The sequence below is a fragment of the Somniosus microcephalus genome, chromosome 17 (genome assembly GCF_052327205.1).
Source record: "Somniosus microcephalus isolate GS21.2 chromosome 17, FLI_Smic_1.0, whole genome shotgun sequence".
In the NCBI taxonomy this organism is placed as follows: Eukaryota; Metazoa; Chordata; class Chondrichthyes; order Squaliformes; family Somniosidae; genus Somniosus; species Somniosus microcephalus.
Genome location: NC_141003.1, coordinates 61,165,190 through 61,176,123, shown reverse-complemented (window position 1 = coordinate 61,176,123; position 10,934 = coordinate 61,165,190). Strand labels below are relative to the sequence as shown.

At 51.5% G+C, this 10,934-nt stretch overlaps 1 protein-coding gene across 2 annotated transcripts in view; it reads right to left on the bottom strand.

Annotated features, from left to right (window-relative positions):
* Positions 1-10,934, bottom strand: part of ncaph2 (non-SMC condensin II complex, subunit H2) — a 50,966-nt gene that overhangs the window by 16,594 nt on the left and 23,438 nt on the right. For both annotated transcript variants that reach the window (XM_086010509.1, XM_086010508.1), the window contains exons 10-15: positions 9,697-9,797; positions 9,505-9,576; positions 5,972-6,038; positions 2,403-2,507; positions 2,081-2,134; positions 4-74 (exon numbers count right to left, since the gene is read on the bottom strand). In XM_086010509.1, coding sequence (XP_085866635.1) covers positions 4-74; positions 2,081-2,134; positions 2,403-2,507; positions 5,972-6,038; positions 9,505-9,576; positions 9,697-9,797 — 470 coding nt within the window. The remainder of the gene's footprint in view (positions 1-3; positions 75-2,080; positions 2,135-2,402; positions 2,508-5,971; positions 6,039-9,504; positions 9,577-9,696; positions 9,798-10,934) is intronic.

Sequence of the window (10,934 nt, the reverse complement as noted above, 5' to 3'; positions counted from 1 at the left end):
CACCATCCTTTTCTGATGTTTCCTTTGTGCCCTGACTCTCTCCTTCATGTGGTGCCAGAACAGAATCTCCATATCTGCAAAGGAAAGAGACCATTTTAAAAATCAGTTAGTAGCACACAACACAAACCAAACTCACCAGACTTCACCTACAATAAAATCAATTAGTTACATGGAGAGACCCAACTTCACCACAAGCACCCCCCTTACAGAGACCCCCCTCACCACAAGCCTCCCCGTTTAGAGAGCCCCCTGACCACAAGCCCCCCTGTTTACAGAGAGCCCGCTCACAAGCCCCCCCGGTTACAGAGACCCCCCCACACCACAAGCCCCCGCGTTTACAGAGACCCTCCTCACCACAAGCTCCCCCCTTACAGAGGACCACCCCCCCGCCGTTTAGAGAACCCCTCACCACAAGCCTCCCCATGTACAGAGAGCCCCCTGACCACAAGCCCCCCCAATAGAGAGCCCCCTGACCACAAGCCTCCCCGTTTACAGAGAGCCCCCTGACCACAAGCCCCCCCATGTACAGAGAGCCCCCTGACCACAAGCTCCCAGTTTAGAGAGCCCCTCGCCATGAGCCCCCCCGCCCCGCCATGAGCTACCAGTTTAGAGAGCCCCCTCACCACAAGCACCCCCCCCCGCGGTTTAGAGAGCCCCTCGCCATGAGCCGCCCATTTAGAGACCCCCTCACGGGAGAGATGATAATGGGGGAGGGGATTGGAAGAGCGTCTCCTTAAACCCCTCTCCCTGCCCATTCACCCTCACCTTCAACTACAAGTACAAGGAGCTCATGGATTTCTTTGTCACAGTTTGAGTACATCCGTTCAGATCCCTCTGCCGCTTCCCTCCCTCCCCCTAGCCCACCAGACCAAACTTCCCCTAAAGGTTCCCCCCTGTCCTAGCCCTGAACTCGCATCTTTCTCTAGTTTCTCTCCTACCTCCCATCCTGCCTTCTCCGAGCTCATCTTGTCCACGAGACCCACATCCTGCTCCTGCAACCCTATTCCCACCAAACACCTGACCACCCAACTTCACTTCCTGGCCCCCATGTTAGTTGATATTTTATATTGTTGATGGCCCCCTCTCCTCAGGTAGTGTCCCCCTCGCTTTCAAATCTGCTGTCATCACCTCTCCTCAAAATACTCACCCTTGACCCCTACCACCCCATCTCCAACCTCCCTTTCCTGTCCAAAATCCTTGAACATGTTGTCGCATCCCAAATCCATGCCCATCTTTCCCACAATTCTATGTTTGAACCCCTGCAATCTGGAGTCTGCCCCTGCCACAGCACCGAAACGGCCTTTATCAGTCACAAATAACATCCTATGTGACTGACGGTATTAAATTATCCCTTCTCATCCTTCTGCAGCCTTTGATATAGCTGACCATGTCATCCTCCTCCAACGCCTCTCCACCGTCATCCAGCTGGGTGGGACTGCACTTGCCTGGTTCCATTCTCATCTATCCAATCGTAGCCAGAGAATCTCATGCAACGGCTTCTCTTCCCGCTCCCGAATCGTTACCTCTGGAGTCCCTCAAGGATCTATCCATGGCCCCCCTCCTATTTCTCATCTAAATGGTGCCCCTTGGCAACATCATCTGAAAACACGACGTCAATTTTCACGTGTACGCTGACAACACTCAGCTCTACCTCACCACCACCTCTCGACCCTTCCACTGTCTCTGATCTGTCACACTGCTTGTTCAACATCCAATATTGGATAGGCAGAAATTTCCTGTAACTTAATACTGGGAAGACTGAAGCCATTGCTTTTGGTCCCCGCCACAAACTCTAACCGTAATCATCAATTCCACCCCACCCCTGGTCACTGTCTCAGGCTGAACCAGACTGTTGTGTCCCATGGAAGGAGACAGTCCAGGTGAGGGGTGAGGCAAGGGAAAATGGGTAACCCGAGGAAGCAATAGTTTCCTCAGTGAAGGAGCAGAAGTCCGTCAAGGATGTGGACGATATTCGCATTACAGCCGACTCGCTCCACTTCTTCCATTCATTAAAGTCACAGAAAACCTCCCATCAACACAGGAACCCAACCAGCCTCAGAAGTGCAGCGCTGCCTCTCACCTGCAAATGTTGGGCCCCTTCTCCTGCTCTTCACTTCATTCCATCCACCGTAATCTGAGGGAGAGAAAGAGATTGGAAGAGCGCATCCAGAGAGAGACACACGACGTAGGTGAGAACACGGTACACAATTATAGCAGCAGTGAACGTCACTGTATAGAGTACACCAACAGCGAGCCACACAGTACAAGAATGCACCTACAATGAGTGACACACGAGTGCAAGAGCAATAGCGTCACCCACACTCAGCGCAGACACATGCGGGCACAGCATAGATTCCATGGATTCAGTGAACACGGGGAGGATCCAGTCAGTAGCTACTCACACGTCCCAGAGAACCACTTCCCAAACTCTTTCAGCTTCATGAAGGTTTTCCGTTTCCGCTTGCTTCCTGTGACATCGACACACGACGGGATGACAAAGTGTATTCCTGCAAAACACAAAGTCACAGCGCCAGGTCTAAAAACAGAACAGAGTAATGAGAGGAATCAATCACCCCAAACAACTCCCCATCACAACCAGACAGTTGCCCCCTTGATGACTCAATGGACTGTCGGATGGTCAGTGTGGCACTGGGCTATGTTGGACTGCTTTCATATTCCTTTTCGTCTCGTTACTTTAAACACCAGATTCCACACATATTCAGTTGTAGCAATGCAGGATCAGGTCTTTATTGAAACATCACAAATCCAGTATGGGAGCTTCATCATACTATCCACAACCAGTATGAGCTGTAATACAGTGGTTCACTCACATCACTTATACCAACTTTACCTTTGATCCCTACATTCCATGCATATCACCAATAAATCATAGTACACCAGTACATCATAGACACGTACAAACGACAACAGAATAACAAACCTGACAAACATGCACTTAACTCTTCTCAATCTCTTCTAATTATTTTATTACCATGTTATATTGCACTACCTTAAACTCTTCCGATCATTTTATTACAATAAACACAACTAACCAAGCTAAAATATTCCAAACCATCATAGACATGGTCGAGAGACTCTTGCACATTCCACCATCCTCCTTTTCTGTGGAGATATTGCATTAGGCCTCCTTGCACAATTCATCCCATGCTCAGCTGAAAGCTGTTTTAACTCATCATGTGCTGGTCAAACAAGCAGCCCAGAAAGGACTGTAGTCCTGCAGTGTGAACATTCGCTCCCACAGGCTGTACAGGGTTGGTGGAGTGGTTAGTGAGTCACTGGGCTGTACAGGGTTGGTAGGGTCGGTGAGTCACTGGGCTGTACAGGGTTGGTAGGGTCAGTGAGTCACTGGACTGTACAGGGTTGGTAGGGTCAGTGAGTCACTGGGCTGTACAGGGTTGGTAGGGTCAGTGAGTCACTGGGCTGTACAGGGTTGGTAGGGTCAGTGCGTCACTGGACTGTACGGGGTCGGTAGGGTGGTCAGTGAGTCACTGGGCTGTACAGGGTTGGTAGGGTCAGTGAGTCACTGGGCTGTACAGGGTTGGTAGGGTCAGTGAGTCACTGGGCTGTACAGGGTTGGTGGAGTGGTTAGTGAGTCACTGGGCTGTACAGGGTTGGTAGGGTCAGTGCGTCACTGGGCTGTACAGGGTTGGTAGGGTCAGTGCGTCACTGGGCTGTACAGGGTTGGTAGGGTCAGTGAGTCACTGGGCTGTACAGGGTTGGTAGGGTGGTCAGTGTATCACTGGGCTGTACAGGGTTGGTAGGGTCAGTGCGTCACTGGGCTGTACAGGGTTGGTAGGGTCAGTGAGTCACTGGGCTGTACAGGGTTGGTAGGGTGGTCAGTGTATCACTGGGCTGTACAGGGTTGGTAGGGTCAGTGAGTCACTGGGCTGTACAGGGTTGGTAGGGTCAGTGCGTCACTGGGCTGTACAGGGTTGGTAGGGTCAGTGAGTCACTGGACTGTATGGGGTCGGTAGGGTGGTTAGTGAGTCACTGGGCTGTACAGGGTTGGTAGGGTCGGTGAGTCACTGGGCTGTACAGGGTTGGTAGGGTCGGTGAGTCACTGGGCTGTACAGGGTTGGTAGGGTCAGTGAGTCACTGGGCTGTACAGGGTTGGTAGGGTCAGTGAGTCACTGGGCTGTACAGGGTTGGTAGGGTCAATGAGTCACTGGGCTGTACAGGGTTGGTAGGGTCAGTGAGTCACTGGGCTGTACAGGGTTGGTAGGGTGGTCAGTGTATCACTGGGCTGTACAGGGTTGGTAGGGTCAGTGAGTCACTGGGCTGTACAGGGTTGGTAGGGTCAGTGAGTCACTGGGCTGTACAGGGTTGGTAGGGTGGTCAGTGTATCACTGGGCTGTACAGGGTTGGTAGGGTCAGTGAGTCACTGGGCTGTACAGGGTTGGTAGGGTGGTCAGTGAGTCACTGGGCTGTACAGGGTTGGTAGGGTCAGTGAGTCACTGGGCTGTACAAGGTTGGTGGGGTCAGTGAGTCACTGGGCTGTACAGGGTTGGTAGGGTCAGTGTGTCACTGGGCTGTACAGGGTTGGTAGGGTCAGTGAGTCACTGGGCTGTACAGGGTTGGTAGGGTCAGTGAGTCACTGGGCTGTACAGGGTTGGTAGGGTCAGTGAGTCACTGGGCTGTACAGGGTTGGTAGGGTCAGTGTGTCACTGGGCTGTACAGGGTTGGTAGGGTCAGTGTGTCACTGGGCTGTACAGGGTTGGTAGGGTCAGTGAGTCACTGGGCTGTACAGGGTTGGTAGGGTCAGTGAGTCACTGGGCTGTACAGGGTTGGTAGGGTCAGTGTGTCACTGGGCTGTACAGGGTTGGTAGGGTCAGTGAGTCACTGGGCTGTACAGGGTTGGTAGGGTCAGTGAGTCACTGGGCTGTACAGGGTTGGTAGGGTCAGTGAGTCACTGGGCTGTACAGACCAGGGTTCCAGGTCAGAACCCCAGCCTGCACCGAGATAGTTGAGCCCAGCCAAGGCAGCAGTTGCAATTACTATTGGCCTGATACAATGGGCTAGAGGCAGAGGAAAGGCATAAAAACACTGATGGCTGATCTGTACCTCAACTCCATTTACCTGCCTTTGCTCCATATCCCTCAATATCCTTTGCTAATATCTATAAATCTCGGTCTTGAAGCTACAATTGTTCCCCAGCATCCACAGCCTTTTGTTGAGAGAGTTCCAGATTTCCACTAGTGCTTCCTGGCGTCACCCTTTAACGGCCCGGCTCTAATTTTGATACTGCGGCCAGCTCCCGATCACCGTTTCATGGGAAGGTGCCTGCGGTGAGGCCAGGATCAGACTCAGCTGTAGTGTCCTCCCTGGTTCAACGGACGACCATCACTCTCAGCCTATGTTCACACGTGAAGGCTGGTCTCCCAGGCGAGGCAGCAGACAGCATCCAGTGATGGTGGAACTGCATCCCAATGCAGGAAGAGTCAGGAGAGACTGTCCCTCTCCCAATCTGATCTTTCTCAGCCTCCTGCACTCTAAGCTCCAACACCTCAGCCACATCTCGGGTACCATGCGGCTGCACTTACACACCAGTTATACTGCAAACTGAGACTCTCGCTCTGCTGCCAGTACACCGTCCTGCCAATGTGGGTAGTTGTTGCTATTTACTGAAAAGGAGAATCGAGGTGCAGGGATATCAACAGCACTGTTGAAATTTACCATCATGGTGTTCCTTGAAGTATGGATCAACAGGTAGTTGGGTGGGGAAGGTACGGAGGGGAGCTCATGATTTTCAGACCCTTGATAATCAGACCACTGTCATTCCAGCTCCCACCCCTCCAGCTCCTTGATGATGACACCAACGTTCCCTGTTGAAGCTAAGAAATGTTTCTGTTCTCCTTGAGTTCAAGTCTCCATGCCCAGGCTCCCTCCCTCCCAGCAGAGCTGTGGCACAGCAGAGACCCGGGGGGGGGGGGGGACATATTCAATATGGTACCTTTCTTGAACGGCTTGTCTTGAGTGGCTTCAAAAGGGTCCAGGCACCTCCAGGGGTCGAGTACTTGCTGCAGCACAACAGACAACCATCCATAAAAGAGAGGGAGAGAGAGAACATGCATTTATATAGCACCTTTCACAGCCTCAGGTGTAGACATTGTGGTAATATTAGCAAAGCAGCTAAATTGCATACAGCAGGATCCCATAAACAGTATAAACACGACCAGATTATCGGTTTTTGGTGTTGGTTGCGGGATAAAGACAGTATTTCAGACAGTGCAGCACTGCACTGGAGTGTCAGTGTGGATTATGTGCTCAAGTCTCTGGAGTGAGGCTCGAGACCACCAAATGCCACATTCTCCACTCTCCGACCATCTCACCCAGCATCCTACTCAGGTTAACTTCTGCAACTGCCTTCCTCTCCCAAAGAGAAAGCAGAAGTGAATTCTCAAACACTGTCCATATTGGTTGTACTTTCTGAAATCGAGCTCCTGACAGGGAGCCTCATGTCAAAGGACAGGCGATTTAACATCAACACCCAACTCCCCACCCCACCCCACACAGCGGGCGACTTAAAAGGGCAATGACAGAGAGACCTGGGGGCGTTTGTGCACAAATCTTTGAAGGTGGCAGGACAGGTTAACAAAGCAGTTAATACAGTTTATGGGATCCTGGGCTTTATAAACAGAGGCACAGAGTACAAAAGCCAGGAAGTTATGCTAAACCTTTATAAAACACTGGTTCAGCCCCAGCTGGAGTATTGTGTCCAATTCTGGGCGCCACACTTTAGGAAGGACATTAAGGCTTTGGAGAGGGTGCAGAAGAGATTCACGAGAATGGTTCCAGGGAGGAGGATTACAGTTATGTGGATAGACTGGAGAAACTGCGATTGTTCTCCTTAAAGCAGAGAAGACCAAGAGGAGATTTGATAGAGCTGTTTATTTACTCTTGCCTAAACCCTTCATGATTTTAAAGAGAAACTGTTTACAATGGCTGAAGGGTCGATAACCAGAGGGCACAGACTTAAGGTGATTGGCAAAAGAATCAGAGGGGACACGAGGAAACAAGTGGTTAGGATTTGAAATTGCACTGCCTGATAGGGAGGTGGAAACAGATTGAATAGTAGCTTTCAAAAGGGAATTGGATAAATACTTGAAGGAATATGGGGAAAGAGCGGGGGAGTGGGACTAACTGGATTGCTCTTCGAAAGAGCCGGCGCAGACTCGATGGACCGAATGGTCTCTTTCTGTGCTGCATCATTCTCTGATACCATGATTAACGTTACCGAGGTGCACCTGACTCCCACACACCGAGCGATTAATGTCAACACCCAACGACCTCACACACACACCCCCCCCACGGGAGCATAATGTTACCATGATAGACCCATGAAGCTGACCATCAGGAGGGTGGTGCCTAAACTCAGCCCCAGCATTCCAGGCACGATAGCAGGGCTAGACAGGGAACCTCTTCTGCTCTAGGTGTGCTTGAGCATGTGCTTATAAAAAGGGGCCCCTGCAGCCTGAGTTACACTGAGAGGCCCCACTCTCTGGTCGGATTTATTTGTTGTTATTTGTTCATTCACAGGCAAGGCCGGTATTTATGCCCGGCCATAGTTGCCCTTGAGCCGGTGGTTGTGGGCCTTCTTGAACCGCTGCAGTCGTGTGGTGAAGGTACTCCCACAGAAGGAACGACGATATATTTCCAAGTCAGGATGGGGAACTTGGAGGTGGTGGCGTTCCCATGCGCCTGTTGCCCTTGTCCTTCTAGGTGGAAGAGGTCACGGGTTTGGGAGAAGTTGCTGCAGCGCATCCTGTAGATGGTACACACTGCAGCCACGGTACGCCGGTGGTGGAGGGAGTTAATGTTTAAGGTGATGGATGGGGTGCCAATCAAGCGGGCTGCTTTGCCCTGGATGGTGTCGAGCTTCTGCAGTGTTGTTGGAGCTGCACTCATCCAGGCAAGTGGAGAGTATTCCGTCACACTCCTGACTTGTGCCTTGTAGGTGGTGGAAAAGCTTTGGAGAGTCAGAAACAACGACGTTCCCTCTAATTTTCTTTTTTCGTGTGCGGCCCCTTTAAATTTGCTGCACGGCCACGCACTTGTGGTATCTGTTCCAGTTTGTAAGCAGCCTGCGCGGGACCTCCCGATTGCTGCGCGGCTTAGGGGGAACGTTGGTTAGGAGGGGAGTCACTCGCCACAGAATACCCAGCCTCTGACCTGCTCGTAGCCACAGTATTTATGTTGCTGGTCCAGTTGAGTTTCTGGTCAACGGTGAGCCCAGGCTGTTGATGGTGGAGGATTCGACTGTGGTAATGCCATTGAATGTCATGGGGCGGTGGTTAGACTCTCTCTTGTAAATCTATGGAATTTGCTACCCCAGAGAGCTGCGGAAGCTGCAACATTAAATAAATTTAAAATGGAGATAGACAGTTTCCTAGCAGATAAGGGAATTAGGGGTTACAGGGAGCGGGCAGGGAAGTGAACGCGAGTCTAGATTCGGATCAGCCATGATCCTATTGAATGGCGGAGCAGGCCCGAGGGGCCGTATGGCCTACACCTGCTCCTACTTCTTATGTTCTTATGTCATTGTTTGGCACTGGTGTGGCACGAATGTTACTTGCCACTTATCAGCCAAAGCCTAGATGTTGTCCAGGTCTTGCTGCATGCGAGCATGGACTGCTTCATTATCTGAGGTATTACGAATGGAACTGAACACTGCAATCATCAGCGAACATCCCCACTTCTGACCTTATGATGGAGGGAATATCATTGATGTAACAACTGAAGAATGTTGGGCCGAAGACACTGCCCTGAGGAACTCCTGCAGCGATGTCCTGGGGCTGAGTTGATTGGCCTCCAATAACCACAACCATTTTCCTTTGTGCTAGGTATGACTCCAGCCAGTGGCGAGCTTTCTCCTTCCACCCCCACTTCCCACTGAGTTCCATTTTACTCGGGCTCCTTGGTGCCACTCTGTCAAATGCTGCCTTGATGTCAAGGTCAGTCACTCTTCCCTCACCTCTGGAACTCCGCTCTTTTGTCCATGTTTGGATCAAGGCTGTAATGAGGTCTGAAGCCGAATGGTCCTGGCGGAACCCAAACTCAGCATCGGTGAAGCCTTCTACTGTATCTAAATTGACACACTGCTTGTCCGGCATCCAGTACTGGAGGAGCAGAAATTTCCTTCAACTAAATATTGGGAAAACCGAAGCCATTGTATTTGGTCCCCACCACAAACTGTGTTTCCTAGCCATCGGCTCCAACCCTCTCCGTGGCAAATGTCTGAGGCTGAACCAAACTGTTCGCAACCTTGGCGTCATATGTGACCCCGAGATGAGCTTCCGACCACATATCCGCGCGATCACCAAGACTGCCTAATTCAACCTCCCGAACATCGCCCGACTTCGTCCCCGCCTCAGCTCATCTGCTGCTGATACCCTCATCCATGCCTTTGTTACCTCTGGACTTGATTATTCCATTATTTTTTTTAAATTGAAACACAGGACACTTTCCAGGATTTGCTAACGTTACCTTGGTGTGCACCATGTCGGGTGCTGTCAGCCCCCTCTCACGCAGCATGTAACCCCGAACTTCACGCACAGCCTGCAGGGACATGAAATGGGAATATTATACTTACACCAAGAGCTGACACACCCCAGTGTCACAGCCTACTCTACATGCTTCACCATTCCTCACAGATGACATCCCCAACAAAGCTCCTACCTGCTGTTGTTCAACGTGCTCTGGATCCACCTCGTCCTCCGCTAACGGTGGAAGAAAACCGCCATCTACATCGCCGCCATCGTCATCACTTCCTGTGGGACCTGAGACAAGAGCACATGGGAAGGGTGTTCAGTCCAGAATATTCTCACAGGGACCTGCACACGGTAACAACTAAAGGGCAAAGAGAATGGGGTTTGGGGGGGGGGGGGGGGGGGGGGATTTTCACTATAATCCATCCCCGTCTAGTTATTCCAAGCATCAACAACAGTCTCCAGGACTACACACAACCTGGGGCTGCTCCTGGACCCGCCCCGATCAAACCCCGGATTCGCCCTCCAATAGTCCTCAATGCTGGTATCGACCGGCAGCTCTCAGCAAACGGTCTCCATGGAACGGTAAGAATCAATAACTGGGGAGAGCTTGGTATTGGAAGTACCCTCCCCAAGAGCTCCCGATGGCAGAATAAAGCTCAGTGTGGTACTTAGACAGACAGAGGACAAGGTCCCAGGCGGGATTCCCGGCCTGTGCGGAGTGAGCTGGCTGCAGTCAGGCCGCGACAACTGGCTTCAGTGGCATCGAGCTAGAAAGGGGAAATTAAGTCTGGGATCCTGCTCCCTCACCATCCAGTGCCTCCTGCTGCAGCGCCTGGGTGTCAATGCCAGTACGAGGCTCACTCGTGATGCGGAGGCAAACGGCCTCCAACACTCAGAGAACCGTTACTTGGAGGAGGTGCTGAGGTTTTGCCAGCTCCCAAAAAACAAATCCCAGTAAGACCGTCAGGAAAGGAGGGGGAGGAATTGGATATAAAAAGAACACAGGCATGTCATGGACCCAAGGGTCCATCTGGTTTCAGACAAGAGTGTCTACTGTATACTTATTGAATAGGAATGGGTAACTTGGTTGTGCTACAGCAACTTTAAAATGACGTCTGCAGCTGCACACTGGGAGAGTTAGTCTGCCTGTCTCTCTGTAGTAGGGAGAAAATCCATATCCCATCATGGGCTACAATGGAGACTGCTTGTAGGCGGCATCTGGTGATGACAAACCATCTGATTCTCAGAGCATTGTGCAAGTCGATTGGAGTCGGGTCAGTAATTCGGGCCCGTTTACCAGACTCGCAGCTGGCGAGCTGTAGATCGGGGAACTGAGCAGCTGCTGGTTACCTGCGAGAAGCTGCTCTGATTGAAGGGCCTTCGGCACCAGGTGTTTCAGTGGGTTAGCTATGATTAATAGTGAAG